The 23,274-nt window shown below is 54.7% G+C and overlaps 1 protein-coding gene across 1 annotated transcript in view; it reads right to left on the bottom strand.

Moving 5' to 3' along the window:
• Window positions 1–1,645: 1,645 nt before the first annotated feature.
• The window catches only part of FAM178B (family with sequence similarity 178 member B), a 65,800-nt gene continuing 44,171 nt past the window's right edge, over window positions 1,646–23,274 (bottom strand). Inside the window, exons 6-8 of the mRNA XM_044437687.1 lie at window positions 5,681–5,758; window positions 4,982–5,149; window positions 1,646–1,978 (exon numbers count right to left, since the gene is read on the bottom strand). Of these exons, the coding sequence (XP_044293622.1) occupies window positions 1,943–1,978; window positions 4,982–5,149; window positions 5,681–5,758 (282 nt within the window). The 3' untranslated portion in view covers window positions 1,646–1,942. The remainder of the gene's footprint in view (window positions 1,979–4,981; window positions 5,150–5,680; window positions 5,759–23,274) is intronic.

The raw sequence follows: 23,274 nt of genomic DNA on the forward strand, positions 1-23,274 counted from the left end.
GCGGGGACAGGCCGTGCACAAGGCCTCCCACTTCTGTGGGCAGGCCTGGGAGGAGCAGGGAAGGCGGCAGCGAGCGAGACGGGGCAAGGCGGGCTCCGGTGCCCCTCCAGGCCCTCTCCTTTCAGCACGGCCCATGCAAGGGCCCTCCGCAGTGAGTCGCCCGTGTTCATGTTGGGTTGCTCTTTGGCATTTCCACTTTTCCCCCCCCCCCCCCCCCCCCCGACTCGGCAGCATGCCCTGGATGGGAATCCAGCGGGATGGAGTGGATCACACCTCGACATCTGCTTGGACTGGGCGTCTGTGCGGTCGTGCGAGGCGACGGCCAGGTGACATGACTCCAAGGTCAGCGCAGGTTATCTTGCAAGCCTTTTGCTTTCCATTTCTTTCTGAGTTGGCTTCGCAACTGCTGCTCTGCTTGTTGTTCAGCCAAGACACGCCTCAACGCTATCGCGGAAGAGGATTTCAGAGAAAAGATGGAACTTGGCCCCGGTCCCACCGGCATGTTTCCGATAACAGCCTGTAAACCCTCTTCAGCCAGAGGCCGGGTAATGGGATTTTGCTTGGCTGCTGGCCTGCGCCTGGAAGGTTCGGACTTTTTTAGCTCGAGCTCGAGGGCTAAACCTCATTTCGGAGAAGTCCTAGGGGGCGGAGCATCCCCAGGGTGGATGGGACCCAAGGCAAAGGAGGCAGGGCCAACATCCCAACTTATTTTAAAGTGCTCCCTTCCAGTAAGGAAGGGAAGCCATTTCAGTCTTTTAGAATGGAAGGAGATGGCACAAATGCTAGGAAAGAGCCACATGCCTGCTGGAAGGGGAAGGGGAAGGGGCATGGTGGGGGTATTCCAGAGGACCGGGTGGGGATTCCAAGGGGGCTGGTTTGGGGCTCCAGGTCTGCAGACTTCCACCCCTGGTTGTATAATGCCCTCTTCCTTACCCAGCCTTATCATGTCAGATGTTTAGTCAGCCCAGGCCAATTCGTTAAGGACTCCCTGCTCAGCTGAGGGCCTTCTGGCTGGAGGAAAACAGAAGTTGAAGACTTCACGCAAGGCCTTCTTTGAACAGACTTGGGAGAAAAAGAGAGTCCAGCTCGCACTTGGATGCAACGCCGTCCTTCCGGACCAAGCCAGTGCACCTCATCTCCTTTAAACATTAAAATTTGCACTTCTCTTGAACTTTGCGATGGAAGTCCCCAGTCAAAAATGTGTGCGGAAGTACTGCTGGAATGTGGGGGCAAAAACACATATATGCTAAGTGAACACAAGGTTCTAGGAACTCGTGTTTGGAAACCTGCTTCAAAAAGTGTGCATTAGGTACAGAAATGCATCGGAATGTTAATGTAGTTTTTTAAAAAAAATCTCTCAACTTAAGGGACAAACCAAGCTTGTTGGCAAAATAAGAAGCTACGCGAAACTGAGAGAGACAGCCAGAGTGAATGGACGTCTCTGGGTTCCGCAGCCAGGCCCCGTTCGGCCCAGCAGTTCTACGGGGACGCAGCCTTTGATTTCTCCAATGGCGTTTTGGATTTCTCTGTGCAGCCAGCAAGAATCCAAGCTGTTTTAAAGAGGCCCTTCTCCCCCCCCCCCCCCCCCGCAGTAGAGCACTTACTGTTACAACCTCAGGGAACAGCCAAGTAGAGAGAACTAAAATCCATTAAAAATGACATTTATTTTGGCCTCCTGCGTGCAGGGAGGGGTGGATATTCCTTCCCTGACTGTTTGCTTTGAAAGCCGGGCTTCTTAAAGGCACAAGGTTGTCTAAATAAATAGCAGGCATTGTTGGCTTAGCCCTTGCAAGAACTTTGCTTTTTTGAAAAACAAAGGGTTAGAAAGCCAGAGTTAAATTGCTTCTGCTTATGAGAGAAAGGGGTGGGGGAAAAGGGTGGGGGCCACAACTGAACTGCCCCCCCCCCGCCTTCGTTCCGCTGCGCTGGTTTCCTGGACGCTTCACCACGGTTCCCTTCGCATGCTTTTGCTCGGGCCCTAAGAAGAGAGGAAAGGCGCAGGAAGGAGACTTCGGGGCAGGCCTCGCAGCAGGCGGCTTAGGAGTACAAGCCGCCTGGGGGCACAGGGCTCCTGGCCCGCAGCCCCCGGCCCCCTCCTGTCTCCAGCCCCACCCGTCCAAGCCATGCTGCTCCTGTGCATGGTCGCAAGCAGGCGCAAAGCCCTATTCAAGGGAGCCAAGTGTCCCTCCGCATGCACAAAGTGCCTTCTCACAGGTGAGCACCTCCCTCCTGGGTTCACACACACTGAGTCGCGGAGCAGAGCCCAGGGCTGGCGCCGGCACCCCCCCTTTGGAAATGCGGCACGGCTCTTGTCCCACCCGGGGGGGGGGCACGCCGTGTGAATGCTGCCCAGAAGAGGTGCAGGGGCCGTCGCTGAGGCTGCTTAGATGTACGGCTCCTGGGGGCACAGTGACTGCACCGCCAACAGGCAGGCGCTTGGGCATATGCAGAACGCCGATGCTGGAAGGCGGAGGCACTGCGAATGTCAGCAGCTCATCTTGGCTGCCTTTCCGAGGCGGCCGGATCCCCGACAGGGAGGCCGGCTGCTCAGGCAGATGCGCGAAGGGGGACCAGTGTCTCTGCTGGGTTCATGGAGCTCCCCCAGACTGGAGCTGGGGCACCCCAGGCCTACAGACCCAACCCCCCCCCCCCGAGATTTCTGTTCAACCCTCTAGGATTCCCCACATGGCTGCACCTGTCTGAGGGGCAGTTTCACAGCCTGTGTGCAGCTCCCCCGTTTTAAAAGCTTGGGACCCTTCTCTGGGGTTCTCAGAGCTACACCACCCTGCCTGTTGTTGCTTTTTCCCCTGGCACCCCTGGAACGTGGGCTCTGGGTGCTGCTGTGTGGAACTGGGTCCGTGGGGAGAAAGCAGGTCCCCAGCCGTTCCAGATGGAGGGCCCCTAACGCCACCAGGGAAAGCTACGCCAGCCAGATTTGAGGAGGGGTCTCAAGCTGCAGTTGTTCTGCAAAGTGCTCCTCGAAACGAACCCGAACGGTGAAAGAGCCCAGTCCCGGTGGCTGGTTTGCAGGGTTCAGTGAGGGGCTACTGTCTTGACGACGCAGGAAGGATTGCCGTTTCCCTTGCTGACGCACCGTGTGCCTGCTCACGCCCCCTGGAAAGACTGCAAGCATCCCCTGCGCCATGGCTCTCCAGCCCGGCCGATCAGATTCAGTGAGCAAAGCCACCCGGTCAGGAAGCAAAAGGAGCTCATGGGAACCTGGACAACCATGACCCCCCGACCCCCCGATGGCAGCCACGGCAGTGGGCACAATTTCCCCTCTCCAGCCCAGTCCAGAGCCTTTCCAGGCCTTCCGGCTTCAGGAGATCCTGCCCGCGAGAGTTCCTGGGCAAGTTGGTTCTGGAGTAACGGAAGGATGCTTCTGTCTTCCATCAAGTTTCCAAAACAGAACGCTGGCGCTGGCCTGGCCTGCCAATCTAACCGTGGCTGTCCGGGTGGAGGTGCGCCCTTGTGCCACGGAGCACCCGGCTCTCCATGGAGCTCCCTGCCTGGTTCCTGAACACCTTGGCCCAAAGCGCCTTCGTGGGCTCCTCCTCCCCAGCCTCCGCGGCAGAGTTTTGGATGCATGAAGGTTTCCGTCATAGTCAGGCACATTTCAGCCACCCCTGCAGGGGCTGCCTGAAAAGCCACCTGGCCCATTCGGGCTTGGCCTGCCGCCTCTTTTCTGCTCAGGCAGGCAGGTGAGAAGGGGCCATTCCATCCTGCCTCCTGGCTGGCCGGCCACGCTGACATTCCTGCACAGAGCCCGCTTCTCCTGCTGCCTTTTCAACAGCCCTGGGCCACTCCATTTGGGGAACAGTTGGGCAAGAGGCCATTTCCTCCTCTTGCCATGTTTGAAACCACATCTGAGTATTTCCTCCTGTACTTCAGGCAACTCTTTGGCTCTACACGTTGAGACACACCTGCTACAATCCAGAAAATGGCTCCTTTTGCTTGCTTCTAATGTTTAGAAATCTTATTGCTGAACTGTGTAAACGGTGGCACAAATATGGTGGATTCTTTTGTTTTAAAGGAGTCTGAAGAGCTACTCTGAAAAGAGCGAGTGCTTTGCAGTAGAATGTGGCCAGCCATCAGCTGCCATTCAGAGCCAGACTGTGCCCAAAACTGCAGTGAAATCCCCTTGCCCCCTTTACTGAAATGGCACTCGCTGGAAGCAATGGGGGCGGCGTGATTTCCCCGTACTTCCCTGCGTGTGCAGGCTCCAGGTGTTCCTTTTCGTTGTTTCCTGGCCTGCTCCTAGAGCTACTCAGAAGCAGAGCTTTATCCATGGCGTGTGGCCACCCCTGCCCTTGGAGCACATGCAGAGCCTTCTGGGTGGATCCGCGGCAAAGGCCCAGCCCAGTTCCTGCGAGCCCAGCCCGCTGCCAGCTGTGGGCTTCCTGCCACAAGCTGAGCTGGGTGCGCAATATGGAGCCGGTGGCACCGAGATCTCATTCTTTCCAGGCAGACTCCAAATGCTGTTCTGCAGCACCACAATACCACTCGCTTGTGCAACCACCTTCTCCTGGGTCACACGGGACAGGTACTGGGGGGAAGGGGTGCTGCGTGTGGCCTGGGTCGCTGCCCCGTCCTCCACTCTGGACCCCCATTCAGCGAAACATGTGAAAGGGTGCATCCACGTAGAGCCTGGATGTGCGTGGACCCCATCTGGGTTTTCCACGCACCCGTCACTGGAACACACGGCAAGGGCCACTGTGATCCTGCTCCTGCCCCGCACATTTGCTTGAACATCAGAAAAGGTGTGGGCCATGCATTACAAATGCCCCCTGCCCACCAAAAGGAGAAAGCTGGCCTTCCAGCAGCAGATCAGAAGCCAGGTGCTCTAAAGAGAACATGGAACTCCTGAGGAAATCAGCTGCCCCCGGGAAGGAGGAACTCCTCAAGAATTTTCCTGGGGCTCCAAGTCTGTTTGCCTCGCTTGCGCACTCGTTCCCAGGGCTGTCCCTCGCACGGAAGTTACCTGCTGGGGACAGCTGTGCAGCCAACCCTGGGAGAGCAGCTCCTGCCACTTGATGTACGTTTTGGCAGCCAAGTCCTTGAGCTCGGTCCGGTACATCAGGCAGGGGTCTTCTCTGATGCCAGCGCTGACGTGTTGCTGTAGGAGGGCGCAGAGCTGCTGGAGATGGCCCTGGGTGGGTGGGGCGGGTGGCCGGGGGTGGGACAACAAAAAGAAGCATGAGAGGCGAGCAGCGGCTGGTTGCTTCCTCCGGACAAAATCGCAACAGAGCAGATGCAACGCTGTGCCAGGGAAAGCCGCATTCTGCTCCAGCGCCCACCAGTCACGGGTCGTCTGCCCCTCTTGGCTGGCCTTGCAGAATCCCCTCTGCTTTTGCAGAACTGCAGAGGGCAATGAGGGGGCCCTTGAAAGGTGAAGCCCCCCTCTGAAATGCGGGGGAGGCAGGATCCGGCATCCTTCAGGCCATGTGTGCAGCTCGCCGGCTTTGTGCCATGCCTGGCCCCAGCCAGCACTGCACGGAGCAAGGGCTTTTTTGCCTCCGTGGGCCCCGCGAGCGACTTGGCGCCAGGGCATCTGCGAAGCCAGCGCTCTCCTCCAGACTCGATGTTGGGTGCAACACAGCTTCCCATGCCTCGCGGGGTGGCCAGAATGCGGCTCCCCGGATCAAGCGACACTCCCCCACCGCCCGGGTCCCCGACTCACCTGCTGTCTCAAAGGCACCGCCTCGGTTCCCACAACCACGTTGGCCAGGGTCAGGAGGCTGTAGCAGAAGTAGTAGGCCTGGAGGAGAGTGAGGAGGGGAGACGGGTCAGGCGGGACAAGGTGGAGGCGGATGTAATGCCCCATCCTGTCAGCCTTCTGGGGCCGGCCACTTATCAATCCTTCTCTGAGTGGGATCCACAGGTGGCCAACACAGCTCATACTGGGCAAGAGGAGAATGGTGGCCACATCAGTTCTGTCTGGAGCCAACTGCACGTGCCTACCGACCATCGCACCGCTGCCCGGCCTGTGAAAGGGCAAGCTGCTTGCCTGTAACGGTCATTCTTCAGGTGGCCACCTGTGCATTCACACGTACGGGCACACGGCTCCTGCATGTGTTGCACAGAGACCAAGAGGAAATGGCAGGCGTGGCTGTGTGCCACACACGGAGCGCACCCCTTGCGGGCCCCCAGTCCAGCCAGCTCTTTCTTCCCCGAACGCTTCCAGGTGAGCGCATCCTAGCAGCATCCCTCACAAAGCTTGTGCAGCAATGCCCCTCTGGACACAAGGACCCCTGAGTGCTCCAATTGGCACATGATGCCTTCCTCCGAGCGCCACTTCCAAGGGAGGGCTGGGAAGGGCATGTCCAGGGTAACCATCCTGCCTCCCACTGAGACCTGCCGGGCAACAGCCCCGTCATCTTCTCAGCTCATTCTCTGCTCCCGGGCATGTCGTTCAATTTCACGTCATTGTGTGTTTGCGCCAGCCGCCTTTTTAAACAGGCCTGGTGCTTTTACAGGAATGTTTTCCGCTGTTTGGATGGTTTTAAATCCTGCACACTGAAAAGTGAGATGGTGTGTTATCAGCTGGAATTGTAGGAATCGCTGTGAACTGGCTCAAGGACCTTCCACTCTTGGGTGGCGGAGGGATGGGATTACGTAAATAAGCGCCGGACTGTTATTCTGCCTTCCTCTTTTTTGTGTACTGAGAAGAAGGGTGGAGAAAGCGGTGGGAAGGCACAGGAGAGCGGTTTGTGGAGGGGAAAGTCCCTGGATGTCCCATGGCGGGCACAGCATTCCAGACTTGAGGAAGGGCAGGTGCTCAACAGAGGCCTGGTCTGGAGGCATCCCAGGCTCTCTTCCCAAGCAGCCACCAAACCGCTCCACGCAACAACAGCTGCCTGGGCAAACTCTCTGGCCTCGGAAGCCTCCTAGCTGTATGCCAGGATTCCAGTCCCTTGGCTCATCTCCGCTCATCTCCGCAGCCCCCCGTGCAGAGAACCTCTCAGCTGTTTCTGGTTTGAAAGACGGCAGCCAACGTAATTGCATGGCTACGAAGCAAAAGAGGATGACTCTCTCGGTTTAATAACAGATGTGTGGGCACAAAAAGTATCAGCGAAAAAGCCCTGACAATGGAATCACTGAACTGGGGAAGCTGAGCCGGCCCTGCAGGCCCTCCTGTCCAACTCCCATCTTGATGCAGCGACCCAGACCTGGAGCTGTTTGTTTAAAAATGGTATTTATTTAAAACAATAAAGATAGCAATGCAAAGCAAATAATCTTCTTTCTGGCATGTCGATTCAAACCAGTGTAAACAAGGAACAGGGTCTGAATCTCAGCCTGAAATGCATCATTCCAAATGGGATAAACTCTCCATTTCTCAGCAAACCTATTTTCATGTTTTTGCTTCCTGCTTGCCTGTCTGTCAGAGGTGAGGATCATGTGGCCCTCTGAATGCTGTTGGACTGCAATTCCCATCATCCTTCACCACCAGCTATGCAGTGACATCTGGATGTCCCCACTCCTGGTTTTATGTCATTGTAAGTGTAAGCATGATAGCAACGTCTGAAATGCCCCCAGACATGAGGCAATGGCGAGCTGGTGGTCCTTTCAGCAGAAGTGTCAGCTGCCCTGACAACCATCCACAAATCAAACATTTCCATGCAGCACTCAAAGGCATCCTTAACGCTACATGACCTGTCATAAAGTCAGTAAGGTCCAAGTCGAATTAGTCTTATGGAATGGCAAAATATACGCATACAAGCAGCACCTTGATTTCCACATCTCCAACTTCTGCGGCAAGCCTTACTTTACACCACTGCTGGTGCAATATTTCCAAGAATGTTTGCATTCAGCCCATTGCAATTGTACATTTCCATCAAACCGACTGCCAGACTTCTCCTTGTAACACCATTTGCAATTTCCCTTTCTGCTGGTGTCTAAGATGCCTTGCATGTCCGTTCTGTCAAAGCTCTAACTTCAAAAAAATCCTGCCACTCGAGCCCTTCCAAGTATCACTTCTCTGTTAGTGAGAGCTTCCCAAGAGGACCATAGTTCTATAAAAATGCAGAGATAACACAATCTAATCTGAAAACAAGCAAGGAAGCCCAGCCCAGCTCGATACTGCTCCAGCTGCCCAGTGGTCCTTCACATTCCACCTTCCCATTGACCCCCGGAGAGGGGAAAGCTCTGTTGACCTGGCTCCTACCACCAAAATAAGTCAGCGGCGCTTATCAAATCGTCGCACGCGCTGGGTGCACGCGGAAAAATTACAGCCCAGGCGTGATTCGCTTCACCACCACATGCCCATGTGGCAGGGCTTGTCGGGGAGGGAAGCGCCCTCCTCACCAGCGACCGACCCACGTCGACCTAGTGAGCTTCACACTGGGCAGGGAGGGGAGCCCACCCGACGTCTTTGGACTGCCAGCCCAGCGCTCGAACCGCTACGCCACACTGCCTCTGGATTGGCTTTGCGCGGATCTAGCCCCTCCAGCTGCTCTCCACAGCTGCGGAGGCGAGCAGGGATGCACCAGACAGCACTGCGATGCCCCTTCCCGTGGTTGCTGCCTTGATTTTCTAGCTACTGCAAGGCTGCCTTCCGTTTCCAAATTCCGGAAGCGCGTAACCCTGTTAGTCTGCTGCAGCAGGAACTGCAAAGTATCACTTTAAAGATGAATAGATGTGTTGCGCACTTTGCAAGACGCATGAAGCACCAGCCTCCATGGGTGGATAGAGACATGGGCGCAGCAAGGGGCTGTTGGGAACAGGGGCCCAAAGGCCTTTCAGGGCAACCCAAACTTCTGGGCAAAGCTCAAAGCTCCAGGCACAGCACGGCGGCCACTGGCAAGGGGAACAGCGAGGGATAACGCAGCCTCGCTGGCTTCTGCTCTTATCTCGCAGACATAGGAGCCTAGCAGAGATTAGAAATGTCACAGACCCCCGTGCGCTTCCTGCCTTGCATGGCCTTTTGGCACCGCGGACGCCAGTTCCCATGCATGTGCTCCCGCCCGTGTGCGTGGGCTGCTGTCAACAGAGGATGCATTTCGCGGAACTGACACTTGTCCATGAAAGGTTGTGCTACAGCGGACCTGCCGGGAAACCCTTGATAGTTTTATCGGCACGATTGTGAGTCTTCATTCGAGCAGCTGGTAGCACTGCGGGGAAGGCTGTGGGGAAAGCGAGCTGGGAAAATGAGTCATGTCGAAGGGTTTTGGGGAAGCAAAGAGGGAAGGATTCCAAGTCACTGACACCAAGCACGCTCACATGCTGCAGACCTGGTAGTCAATTCTTTCTGGGAATTTCCTGATCTAGCCAGGTGAGGCCTGTCCCAATTCTTGCAAAATCCTTTGAAGAGTCTGCCTGGGCTGCTGATCTTTCCCCTTCAAGTAATCCAGTAGCCAAAAGGAAGGAGGAGGGAGGGGAGTTACACAGTCTTGCACAAGCTTGGCGGAAGAGGTCAGCCGGTAAAGGGGTTTGCAGGTAAGCTGTTTGCTGTGGGGACGCCAGTAAATTGCATTAAGAGATTGCCGGACAAACAGCTTAAGCTTCAGGTGGGGGTGGGAAAGAGGCCACCTTCGATTTTCCTGCCAAGTGCCAGGAGGCAGGGCAGGGCTGGCCGGCCCAGGCTGCCATCCCGATCTGGCTGTGTGCACAGGCTGCCCTTTCTTTCCTCTTAGAAGGACCCACAGCACAGATGCTCCTTGCTGTAGCACTCCAGCACTGCTGAAGAAACAAACCAGTCCTTGTTATACATCACGGGTTCAGACTTGGCCCCTGCAACTTTGGAAGGGGATGCAGCGTCCGTCAAGGACCTCGGCCTTTGGGAGCAGCTTTGGAAAATTCTTTACGGAATGGGGGGGCCCTTGCTGCGGAGATCAACAACTGTAAGGCAGCTGTGGAAACACCTGTTCCTTTTGTTGCTTGTGCAGAGTTTAAAACCTGGACGTTCTTTTGCAAGCAGGGGCTCGGCCTCTGACCAGGGGAAGGGGTAACGGAGATGCCAGTGCCTCCAAGGATCTGTTCACCTGCCCACTGAGTAAGCGCAGTCACCCACAAACATCTGGAAATGGGGGGCAGCTGTTGACCGCCAAGAGGGGACTGCCTGCATCAGAGCAGATGTGAGCTTCCCCGAGTCTCTTTGCAGAAGCAAACCCAGAGGCTGGCGTGCTCCAGACAGGCCTGCCGGCCTCTTTGCGCAACATCCCCCGTAAGCACAAACCTCAGCGCTCCCTTGCTTGTCACCTGGAAGCAAGGCAAGGAGCGCAATGATTCAGTGCCTCCTTGGCACGCGGCTCTCCCTTAAGGCTGCACGTCTGTTGGAGCTGTGCCTTCTTTCCTCTTCACATCTTCCTTCAGCCGGAAAAGGGAACAGGTCGGGAGCTGCCAACCCCGAGTGGCCGGGTTCAGGGATGCCGCCGTGCTTTCCAGGGGAAAGGCTGTACCTGGAGCCAGTCCAAGTAGGGGAAGCGGAGGACACAGGCGGAGAAGGCAAAGGCAGGCTCGGCAGCGACTGACTGCAAGGGCCATGGCTGACGAGGCGAGCCTTTGGGGGACTGCGTGTGAGAGAGAGATGTTAGAAGGTCATCCTTCAGCATTCATGCCAAGATCGGAATGGAGGAGAGCTGGCTGGTGGGGAGGGATGCTTTGCTCTTCCAGGCATTGATTGTCCTTCAGACACTCCCATGGCTGCTTTCACAAAGTTTTTGAGCCCCAGCTGAGCTCCAAAAGCAGAAGCAAGCCCAGCTCGGGCACAGAAGGCTTGGCTTGGCTTGGCATCCCTCTGTGCTATGCTCCTTCCTTTAAGCACCCCCCGAGGCTTCCGCCATTAACTGTGGGGCGAGGAACAGCATGGTGCCCATGGCCCTGACACCTTGCTGTTTGTGGACGAGGGGGCAGCCACAGCAGAGACAAGGAAGATGACTAAGCCTGCACTGGAGGGGGGGTCCCCAAAAAGCTCTTATCACCATTCATTCAGAAAATTGTGCGACGTGGCAGTACCAAGTCACTCTTAGGTACATACAACAATCTGGTGTTTCCCACTGTTTCTTCCATTTTTCTGTCCTGAGGAAAATCCATTAAGGGAGAATGGAAGGAACGGTCGCACGGTGCCTTTTAAAGGTTAGTGCTGGAACCTGTGTGCTGGAACCACCGCCGGCTGGCTTTCAGACAGCACTGAAGGCACCAGGCTCCGAAAAGTCTCTGGGACATTTTCCTGGGGTTTAAACCTGATCTGGGATTTCCTTATGGCTTCAGTGATGATTTTATTACCCTTCCCATTTAATTACTTCAAGGCTTCCTCCTTGCGCATTTTAATTGCATTTCACTGGTGGGTTTCCGACTCTGTGAGCTCTTTTGTCAGTCTTGTGCAGGGTGAAAGACAGAAACCAAACAAAGACACAGGTGGGATGCAGCCAAGTTTGGCTCCAGCTACTTCAGCAGTTAAAACACAGAGAAAGAAAGCCTTCGAGCTATTGGGCAACATAAAAATGTAATATAAATAAATACATAAATAAATAAAGCAGGTCTGAAAATGAAGGCGCAAGGCAAGGAAGAGGGATAAAGCAATGCCCACACTAAAAATGGAAGCTTCTCTACCTCTATAAAATAGGTCATGTCACAACCTCTACGGCCAACCAAAACTGCAGCAAACATCACGGTCTCCTTGCACAATCACTAGTAATAGGTTATTAGCAGTGCACAAAAGGTAGCAGTCTGCACCTTTAGCAACATATATCCATAAAACAGGCTCTCCACTCAAATGAAAGCAAGGGCCATCCTCTCAGCAGCATCTGATGGAGTTTGCTCCTGGCTCACATCTTTCTTTTTGCCACAGAGCGTCCTCAGCCTGCTACTGTTTTAAAGGGTCCACACGTGCCCAGTGTTTTCCCCACTTCTCCCGCACAGCGTTCATATATCTGTGTACAACTAAAGAAATGTTAAGTGCAGTTATTTGAAGGATAATTAATTAGGCAGCTGGGGATAAAAGGGGGAGTTTGGGGAGGGTTATTTTTAATTGCCAGTACTGAAATATGTAATAATAGACTTTGGAATGCAAGTCTGTTTTTTCCTGGTTTTGTTGAGTAGAGAGAAAATGCTAATAAATATGTATCTTTCCTTCCCTCCTCTTTTTTTCTAATCCTATACTTTTCCCAGTTGCCTTCCAGCCAAAATTCTTGGAGCAATTAAAAGAGCTCTAATTAAGCATGAAAGAAAATATAAAACCAAGGCAAATTAAAGTAATGAGCTGGATCGGTGGGCTGGGAGTGAGGAGAAGGCAGAGATTTCAGTGCTATCGTTCAAGCCTTGAATGCAGTTATTCAAACTGTAAGAGGAAGGGTTCCTTGTGCTGGGAGCTGTACAGACAGAAAAACAGGTGGAGGAGAGGTTATTCCCTGTATGTCTGGGATCCGAGCTTTGCCTGTCTGATCTTTTGAACTTTGTTTTAAACACTGCAGGCAAAAGAAGCAGGGACACTGTCTGGGGGGAGGAACAAGATCCAGGCGCTCAGTGGCAGCGTTCTCTGCAACATGCCACTGGAGCAAAATCACGTACAAGAGTGTGCTTGTACAAGATGGTGATGTACAAGATTGTGGCGGTCAAGTTGTGTGCAGCTTCTGGGACCTATGGATGAATGACCTCCGAAAGCACCCCTGCTCAGCTCCCACAAACGCCAGGCTGTGGCGTCTGTGATGGAGACCCCCATCTCATATTTGGTCTGCCTTTTGTTTCCCTTCGACTTTCCTGAGCAGGGTGGTCTTCTCGGGGGAATCTTGCCTTCTCATGATGTGTCCAAATCACAACAGCCTCAGGGTTGTCACTTTGGCTTCCAGGAAAAGCTCCGGCTTGATTTGCACCAGGACCAGCTCGTTCCTCTCTCTGTCAGCCCACAGGGTAGGGGCAACGCTCTCCTCCAGCCCCTCTATTTTCCTCCAGCCGCTTTCTTCCTCACTGTGCAAAGCCTTCATCTGCTGATTTATGCAGATGAGGCTGCTGCTAAAGGCACACAGGAACAGGTTTGTCCAAGACCCTGAGGGGGAGGCTTTAGAAAAACCATCCTATGAATGCTGTGGTTGGAAATGCTACCTTTGAACTGCTTCTGTGCTTTTAGCAGGCGGGCTGACAGGTAGAAATTAGGCAGGCCAAACTTTTCACAGCGCGGAGACAGGAGGCTGGGAAACAGTCCCCGCCGGTTGCAGGTGTGCTAGACTGCAATTGTCAGAGGCATGGAAGGGAGCCCTAAACCAGATCTTAAAGGCAGTGCAGAGAGAGCATGTGGGTGTAGCCGCAGTTCATAATAAAAGACCTAACCTTGCAGCACATCAGTGCCACCAATTTTAAAATCAGCTCCTGCATGCATATATATTTGCTTTTGGGCCTTTTGAAAGCTTGATCTATAGAGATATTCTATAGATATTCTTGATCTGTAGAAACCAGGTGGTGAAACTTTATGGTATCAAGCTGCTGCTAAAGGCAGAACTACACTGGGCAATGGAAAAGTTGGCAACCCAAGGGAAAGTGTATGGACCTACACTTCAGTGGCTCACATGCTACACAGGGAAGAGGCTGGCTGCCTGATTAAAGGAGACTCCAAGATAAAAGCCCAGCCTGCTGGTCTCCAAGGCATTCTTCTACCACTTGTTGAAGTGGACTGGACTTCTGGGAATTCTTAGCAGGAATCTAGCTCTCCGTGCATGGCTGTAAAGAGAAACTTGAACACGTGGCCAGCAAAGCAGACTGAAGGCTCAGGAGCCAGGGGAATCAGGAAAGCAAAATACTTCGCGTCCCATCCGTGGCAGTCGTATTATTTGTCAGCCTCTACCCTCTGTCCATCTGACATTTCTTGCAAGGGAGGGCAACAGCTCCCAAGAAGCCAAGCAGCCTCATCCATGGGTGGCTGCCTCTTTCCCAGCAATGCTTGTCCGGAGCCAAATGGAAGACAAATGAGCGCGCACTTCCTCAGCCGCCTCGTTCCCCGAAAGGTCAGGTATGGATCATGGGAGGAACTGTGCAAAGCTGAGCCCAGGCCTGCTTCGCTGGGTGGAGGCTGAGCTTAACGCAAGGGCCTCAGACGGGGCTGCCCCAGGCCTGCCTGGTCCTGCCCGACGTCGAGCAAGCTGCAAGCAGCTCATCTTCTTACAGGCAGGATTAGGTCTGTTTTTTTATGGAGCAGTCGAGAGGTTAAAGCTGCGGGAAGTGGGTCAGAAGCGAGAGCTTGTGTGACGCCAGGCGAGTCAGAGGCCATGGAGCAGCCTTCGGCTTGTCACCCCTGTGCTCTCCGGGGGCAGGAGCTGGAGCAGCGCATCCGGAGACCTTGCCCGGCTCCGAGACTCGGGCGCAGCCAGATTTGGGAGAGGCGTGGCTTTCCTCCTCGGTTAAAGGGTTCGCCTGCCTCCAAGCCCTCAGGCCAGGTCCACTATGGCGAGGTCCACTTGTGACGGAGAGATGAAACCCTGCACGGGATTATACCTCCCCTGCTTTCTGAAAGGGAACCCCAGAAGATGGCAAGGGGGTTCAGCCTCAGCAAGCTCACCTTCGGACTTGGCTGGATCAAACCTGGGTCCCTCCAGACCAGCCAACCAGCTTCCCCATGAGAAAGCCACTGGGAGGACTGCCAAGCACCTTCCGCCCATGTTCCCCAGCAGTTGGTCTCTGGCTCCCGATACGGAGCCAATGTGCAGCCAACGGGACTAGAAGCCCCTCCACAGGCTGCTCCAAATGGGTGGCCAGCGCGCCTTCCTCTGGCACCGAATGCCGCAGTTTAGTTCTGCACGAGGTGCAGAAGCCTTTCCTGTCCTCTGTCTGGAATTGCCCACCACCATCGGGTTCTTGTTATGGCGGCGGGGACGACACGTCCACCGGTCCACGCCCTCCACTCCATGCACGATTCTGTACGCCTCAGTCTACTCCTATTGGCCTCCCAAGCTTAGCAGCCTCCGCTGCCGCCCCGTCCAGTGAGGAGCGTTTCTCTGGCCCCCGGATCAGTCCGGCGGCCCTTCCCAAGAGCTGCTCCTGCTTGCTGATCAGCAGAGCTGCGGAGCAGAGCGATGGGCAGGCGAGCCTTTGCCCAACCGGAGGTGCTCCCCCCGCTGAACTCGTGCTGGCCGTGCTGCTGTTACGAAGGGCCGCGAGCTGGGCCACCCTCTGCCAGCCACCCTGCCTGAAAGCCCGGCAGAGCACGCAAGCGCCTCCCCGCACACACTCCCGTACGCCGAATCCAGCCTAAACATGAGCCACGCTGGTTGCATAAGAGTCCTGGAAAAAATGCTTGGTCTTTTGGGACTGGCAGCCGGCCTACTTAGATGCTGCGCTTGCTTTTGCAGAGGGAACGTTCCCCTTTGCCTGAGAATTACAAACAAGGAAGAGAAAAGCCGCCCGTTCAGCAGAAAGAGGGACTGAGTCACTCCGATGCCCTGGCCTTCGCTGGGCTTCCTCCTCTGCCACTCTTGGCGGCCACCTCCTGCGGGGAGGAGGAGGAGAGCGGCTGGAGAGCATGCATGGAGGAACCAGATGTTCGGGCTGGCCTTGAAGTCTGGAGCCGGTGCCCAGCTGTTTTTCTTGCCTTCCAGCTATTAGATTACAAACTAAACCAGGTGCCATCTGACAGAGATCTCGCCAGCCCTGCAAGATAATTGCCGAGGCGGTGGGAAGGGGGGAGCAAGGGGGGCGGCACAGGTGTGAGCGTATTTCCAGACAGCCGGCTCGGCTCCGGGAGCCAGGCAAGGACACTGTCCCGCTTTCCCTCTTGAAGAGACTCTTGCAGGAAGAAGAGGAGGGGGAAGACCCTGGAGGATTACAAATAGGGAAAAAGGATCTGTGAATGGAACAGGTGAATTGCCCCATAACTGCACGGTAACAGTCACTCTGGCGGCCCCAGATGGCCAGAATGAGACCTTAAGCCGCTGCCGCCAGTCTGATGTGCCCGCCAAAGGCCGGGGTACAACAGGCGGCCCCAGGTGGAGGTGCTACGAAGAGGCTTCCTGGACAAGCCATGCCCTTTCAGAACCAGCTTCTGGCTACGAAAAGGCGTGTGGGGGGAGACAGGCGGTGGGCCTGAAGTCAGAGGGGTCTGAAGGGGGGATCTCTCTCTGCCTCATTCATACACACAGATGTTTGTGCTGCAGCCGATTCTCTCCAAGGTGAACCAGGGCAAAGTGCTGAGAGGACTTTCCCAGGAGAGGCAGGGATGGAGGGACCTGGAATGGAAATCCGCACCCCATTGCTCACAGACCAGCCGGAGACTGCTGGAAACCTTTGACACACGTACTCTTCGCACCATCACCCATGAAACAGAGGGGCGGGCCCTGCACTCAGGAAAGGGGGAGAAAGCAACCCGCCAAAGGAGCTTAGCCTCGTAAAACTGAAGGTCTGCAGGGGCAAATGGGCCCTGCTTCCGGCAGGAATGTATGCCCGTGACAAAACCACAGAGGAACTGGGAGATTCGTTGTAGCAAAAATGAAACTGACTAGAGAATTACGAGCTATTTGGCTTAACAAATACATAAATGTTGGCAACAGGGAAATGAGAGAGGTGCTAGAACCTCTACTAACCCGGCCGCTTCAGGGACCTCTGGAAATTTTGTCAAGCCACTTCCGAAGTGATACGCAGAAGCCACAGACCTGCTCACTGCTGAGCAACTGGTTGGCTTCAGAGACACGCATCTGTTCAAGCTGTGTATGCCAAATAATCCCAGAAACTCTGAATTTAAAGCAGGAGGACAAGACCACCTGTGGGGGGCTCAATGCAGCCCTCCTGGGATCCAATCCAGTAGTGCAGGCAGGTGGCTGCACTGCCAGTGGGACTCCTTATCTGCTCCAGACGTTCCTCTGAACTTTAAAGGAGCTCTCTGTGGTGCTGAACATATTTGGAGGCCAGGAGCCAACGCTGGGGAAATGCCCGTAAAGTTCAGAGGAACATCTGGAGCAAACACGGAGCCAGCCGCCTCGTCTCTGTCCCTGAATTTCCCCCAGCCCTGGTTCAATCCCTCCCCCGCCGCCATTTTCAAAGGTTGAAATGCCTCTCCGAAGGCTCCATGGCCGGCAGCACAAGCTTTCAGCCGTGATGTGCCGGTGCATTTTCTGTTTTGCCTTTGCTTGCTTTGCCCCTGGCATCTCCATCACCCGAGGAGGCCTGCAAAATGGAATCCGGCCCTTGGGCGGAAAGATGCTCAGCACCCTCTTCTGCGTTGTGGTGGTTCTGCATCAAACGCTCTGAAGGAAGAGGAAGCTTGGGTACCATGTGGGGACAAAACCATGGCGGAAGAGATGTGGCGGGCAGCTATTTCTTTCACAGGGATGGAACCGGCCAAGGCACGGCCCAACCGGAGCTGCAAAGACCCGGCAGAGGTTGGATCCTCGGAAAGCAGCGGCGCTTGCCTCCAAGATGCAGCCACCTCTGCTCACGGAGCGGCTTGTGTCCACCTGTAGCTCAGAGAGCGGAGCCACGCGGGTCGCGAATGCCCTCCAGAAGGTGAGTCTGCCCTTCTCCACCTCGTGGGCAATGCGCCATGAAGCGGAGGTATGCGGGTGGACAAAAATTCGGTTGCCACTGCACATCGTGGTGCCAGAGACCTGGCAGTGGTTCGTGCTGCGCTTGGAGGGAGCTGCACGGCTCGAGTGGCCGTCCCCGCTGTCACGCCCCACGGGGAATCCAGAGATCCAGGCAGCTGCTCTGAACCCCATCAACAAACCATCCTAGCCGTTCTGAGCTGAACCGGGAGCAGGCCTTTGGTGCAGCTAATGAGCCTTACTTGGCTATTCAAGCCCAGGCCACCCCAAGCTGCTCCGCATGGCAGCAGGGAGCAGAGCTTGCTGGAAGAATCCCTTCTGTCCCAGCTGCAGCTCCACTGGGGGGGGGGGGGGCGCAGATGTGTGGGTGAAGCAAAGGCGGCAGGGAATTAAAAATGCCAGCCCTGCTGCAAACTCCCCAGCAAGTGTGAGATTAACAGATGGCCAGTGCTGCTGTTTTCCCACAGGGCGGACACGCTGCAGCCTTCACACCTCCCACAACTCCCCAGGAACCAAACTTTTCAAGTTTGGGAACGAGGATGCCCGTGATAAGCCTCGGCAAAGGCCTATCGATTGCAAGATACTGCTCAGGATGTGCCGTGGCATCCTATCAGCCCACAGCCGCCGTTCTGGGTTACACACCCCAATCACTGCCTCGCCGAGATTGTGCAGTTCCCTTTTCGCTAGGGCAACAGATTAAAAAGCGGACAGCGAGCCGGCTCTGCTCAGGAGACTGCTCTGCGAGGTCCACCGATGTGCCGCCCTCTGGATGTCAGCAGGTTGGCGCAAACAAAAGCTTTTCGCTGAGGAGCCGTTTCCTCACCAGAACCAGATTTGTTTCTGGCGTGGAAAAATATCCCTCGATACAAACATTAGTGATTAATAATGATAGATGTTTTCCGTCACGGTTTGTCAGTTCTCTAACATCTCGGGTTCAAAACACAGTTGTTGTTCTTTTGAAGTGAAAATAAATTAGATGTTTAAAGGGAGAAAAATGCTGATGGTTAATGCTATTGGCAGAAGCTGGTGGAGGGGGGCGGGGAGGGGACATTTACTCAAAATATGCAATTTGTTTCATGTGAAATGGGCTTTCTGGCCATGGGTGATTGAGTATTCTGAAGCATTACAATTCTGGTGTCACGTACATCGAATTGTTTTGCAATGTTTAACTGTCCCCAGTTGCCCTGGAATTTGGCTCAGGGTAGCAAAACATCCCAAAAATTAATACAAGGGTGCTTGGGGTCAACAGGGATGCAGATTGGCCTTCTGTGTTGCTCAACTTCTATGGAGTTGGTTTTCGGGGTAGGGATCCTGGATGCTGCTTTATCCTAGCCAGACATTCCGCCTTGTCGTGCTGACTTCGAAGAGCAGCAACTCGGCCGGGTCTCAAGCAGGGTTCTCTCCTGCTCTACCTGGAGATGCTGTGAACTGAACCTGGACCGCCTCTGATGCCTTCGCAAAGCCTCAGCCCAGTCCTGACAGGGCCAGGTGCACATGCGAAGGAGGAAGCGACGCTAGGAAGTGCCACTGAAAAATAATTTAGGGTTGTCCTCCGTGAAGTACTTTACATTTCCTCCTGACCCCCGTTGCTTCCTTCTTTTCACCCTCAAGGGTAAAAGTGGTGCCAGTCACCTACTTTCCGTCCTTCTGGCTTCTCCCAGTCCCACAAGAGCTGCCCCTCCTCAAAGAAGTTACTGCAGAGAGAAAGGGAGTCCTCAGTGCAGCTGGGGGGACCTGTTCTCCAGGCATGCGGTGGCCCCGTCTGGCCGTGCTGAGGGGCCAAGGAGACACAGTAGTCTTCTTGCCACCTGTGGCCTGATAAAAGCCCAGTCCGCATTTAACGACAAGCTCTGGATTGCTTAACCCCCTGGTTGTTGTTGGGTTAGGACGCCGGGTGCTTTCTCACTCAACACCCCAGGGTTCAGCCACAGGGCCTTCCCGGACTGTTTGCTTCGCTGGATGCAACGGGGAAGTGGCAAAAGCATGGGATGTGCGAACAGGTCAAGGTGTGCACACAGGACCCCAGGTGTTGCGTTGCTGTGTCTCTTTAACCTCAGAGCTTCCTCTAGTCTGTGGGGAGATGGCAGAAAGTCCTTCTGTGGGGCAGAGCAGCGAGACAGTCTGGCCAACAGGCACGTCAGTTGCAATGGTCCCTTCTTGGAGAGCGTCCTCCATGAGAGGCTCAGCTGCCAGAAACAGCCAGACATTCCAATGCGTTGCGCAGTAACTGTGACCATCAATGTGGTGTTCTTGCACAAGAGGGCGGGTGCGATTTCGGGGCAGCGGCAGACCTTCCAACTGGGCAGTCCCGTCAGGGGCCAACTCGGGCTGCCAACCAACTGCAGAAAGGGCAATGCGTGTGCCTCTGCCAGATTTTCTCAGCTGTCCCAGCGGGAATGGGCGAGGAAGAGATGGGCTGCGAGGTTGCCTGGATAAACCCATCATGCTCCCCAGTGTCTCAGCAGCTTTTGTTCCTCTGGACTGGGAACTCCATGGGTGGGGAGGTGTTGTGTCCTGGAGCCTCCCTTTGCTTAATGGAAAAGGTGGGTGCGTTCTGTGCTCTTCTCCCCTACTGCAACCCCATGTAAATGAAAAGGCCTCCAGGCTGCCGCAACGAGCAGCTGCCTCCCAAGCACCTGGAGCTTCGGTTTCATCAGAAGTGCTCTCTTCCCAGGCCAAGTGGCCTAGGGCATGAGCTCCTGAGAATGATGTGGATTAATGGGGAAGCCACCCAGTTAGAAGAACACAAGCAAAGCACCCAGGGATTTCTGGTATGCACGTTGAGTAGATACCACGAAGGATCACAGGAAAGGTTCCTGCGAGGAGTCCAACGGCCAGGCCTCCTCCTCGTGAGCAGAGGGGACCACGGTGGGCTCCCAGTAACTGGAAGAAGCCTCTCTCTGAAGCAGCAGCACCTCCATCTCCTCTGTGGTCCTGCCCACCTGTGAACTCAAGTGTGGGCTGCTGCTGAACTGTGGGCTGCTGTGCTGTCTGGACCCAGCGTGGTGAACCCACGGTTCACAACCCCATGACAAACCATGGCTTGTTGGCACAGCTGAATTCGGGTTCAGCCTGCTGGGCTCAAGAAGAACTCGCACACAGCCCCCGAGTGTGGGCACGCAGGCACTCTGGGCCCAGCTGTTATCTTCCAAGGAAGCATTCTGGGGCTCCCGGGTGAACCCACATCCTTTACATCAGTCCCGTCTCCTTCTCACTCTTTGGAAGGACACTCCGAATACCGAGCAGACGCGCCAATGGCTGCGGGTTGGTGGGAGGAAGCGCCACTGCAACCAGCGCTCCCCGCTTGCAACTGCTTCGCAGAGCCGGCCGGCGGTACTGGCATTACCGGGACTTTGTGCTTCCTTTTCCGAGTCTGATCATGAAGAGAACGGGTGGCGAATCTGGAGAGGCTTCTTCCGGGCCGCTGCTGCTCTTCTAGGAACCCGCCTTCACCCCTTGATAAGCCCCACCAGGGACCGCTGCAGGAGATGCTGGGAGCCAAGTGCCGTCTGTGGGGAGCAGCCTTCACCAAGGGTGTGTTGAATCAGCTGGCAACCCTTGACTAAGCTGTCAAGCCAACTGGGTATTAATGGAATTGAGCTGGCCGTGAGTTGGCAAGGAAACGGCCGGGTCGCCATCCCGGCAGCTGGGGCTGCTCCAAGCCAGACGGTTGCCCAAGCCGCGGTTGCCCAAGCCGCGGCTGGTCCCTGGGGCCGGGGTGAGCGGGGGAAGCTGTGCAGTATCATCCCAGCCAGGCGCTTCACGGGGCTCCCTTCAGGGCTGCCACCGCTGCCTTGCATGTAAGCACAGGCGCGCGTCTCTGCCCACCACCTGGGAGGACCCAGAGAACCCCCGAACCTCAACCTAGATAATGCTAAAAGTAATGATAACATCTGCTTGTGAGGAACCCCAAGGTGGCTTACATGCCCCTCGGCCTTTCCATTTTGTCCTCACAACAGCCCTTTGAGGTAGGCTAGTCTAAGAAGTCAGCAGGTGAGCTTCACGGCTGCATGGCTAGAACCTGGATTTTGGGGAGGAAACTCTCCTAAAACAGATAAAAAGAATTAAGGCCAGGGCAGAGAGTCTGTCAGGGCCCTTAGAACTGCGGAAATACACTCCAAAGGACAGAGAGCTGGAGTGGTGGTGAAGAGTGCGGGACTGAGACTCGGGCAATCCGGGTCCGAGGCCCTGCTTGGCCATGGAGCCAGCTGGATGACTTTGGGCCAGTCGCAGAGTCCTGGCCCAGCCTACCTCACAGGGATGCTGTTGCAGGGATAAGACTGAGAGCAGCAAAGGGGAGAATGATGTCAGCTGCTAAGCATTCTTGAAAAAAGGCAGGATATAAATCTAATACATACATACATACATACATACATACATACATAAAATATGGACAATGCCTGCTGAAATCTCAGAAGCCAGCAGGGGAGTTGAACAATATTCCTAGATGTGCGGGGAGAATAAACTATTCCATACAAGACAATTACGGCACAATGTCGATTTGCATAGACCACACAGTTCACAGTGTGCCTGGGCACAGAATTTAGATTGTGTATCGTACTTAGCAATTCGGGGCAGCTTTGCCTAAAGCCCACAGCAGTATTCTAGCTTGACTGGAGACTCTCTGGACTTCTCAAATAACTTACCAGATCACTATCTGTTGATTACTGAGAGCCAGTGTGGTGGTTGGGGTGTTGGACTGGGAGCTGGGAGAACTGGGTTCTAGTCCACACTCAGCCTGAAGGCTCACTGGCACACTCTTGCACTGAGCTACCTCGCAGGGTTGTTGTTGCAATAATAAAAGTGGAGTGGAGAACTGCATATTATTGTTATTGTTATTATTAGAACATTTCTATGCCGCCCCTTGCTGAAGCCTCGGGGCGGCTTACAACACAATACAATACAATACAAAAATAACAATATAAAATTAAAATTAATAATATAAAATAAATAAAAAATAGAAACGATATAAAAGAAGTTATAAAAGAAAAGTTATAAAAGAAAAGAAGTTGCCCTGGCCAGATAAATAAGTAAATATTGTTAACAATTAAAATGACGTTTAAATAAAAAGGTCTTCACCTGGCGCCGAAAAACAAATAACGACGGTGCCAGGCGGACCTCTCTGGGGAGCGCATTCCATAGATTGGGCGCCACCGCAGAGAAAGCCCTCCTCTGAGTACCTACCCTCCTAATTTCTTTCACGGAGGGTTCCTGGAGAAGGGCCTCTCCCGCAGATCTCAAAGGGCAGGTGGGCATATATGGATGTAAGCACTCCTTCATGTAACCAGGCCCCAAGCGGTTAAGGGCTTTATAGGTCATTACCAACACCTTGAATTGGGCCCGGACTTCAATGGGAAGCCAGTGAAGCTGTCGGAGGACTGGAGTCATGTGAACATAACGCCCCGTCCCCGTCAGCAACCTGGCAGCTCTATTTTGCACCAATTGAAGTGTTCGGACCGTCTACAGGGGAAGCCCCACGTAGAGCACGTTACAGAAGTCAAGGCGGGAAGTCACCAGCGCGTGTGTCACCGTCGCCAGGCAGTCGTACTCCAGGTAGGGGCGCAGCTGATTAATCAGCCGAAGCTGAAGGAAAGCGCTCCTCGCCACCGCTGTCACCTGAGCTTCCAATGAAAGCATAAGACAGCTTTGGTTCCAAGCAGAAGGAAAAAGACTGGGATATGGCACGCAGTGTAACAATAACAACAATATCGACAATAACAGCTCCAGGGCATAGAAAGATGGAGACATCCAACAACTGCCAGCCCGCCCCCTCTTTCCCCACTGACAAAGGGACCCTCCAGGATAATCGCTGCCA

The sequence above is a fragment of the Varanus komodoensis genome, unplaced genomic scaffold (genome assembly GCF_004798865.1).
Source record: "Varanus komodoensis strain SLA01 unplaced genomic scaffold, ASM479886v1 scaffold30, whole genome shotgun sequence".
Taxonomy (NCBI): domain Eukaryota; kingdom Metazoa; phylum Chordata; class Lepidosauria; order Squamata; family Varanidae; genus Varanus; species Varanus komodoensis.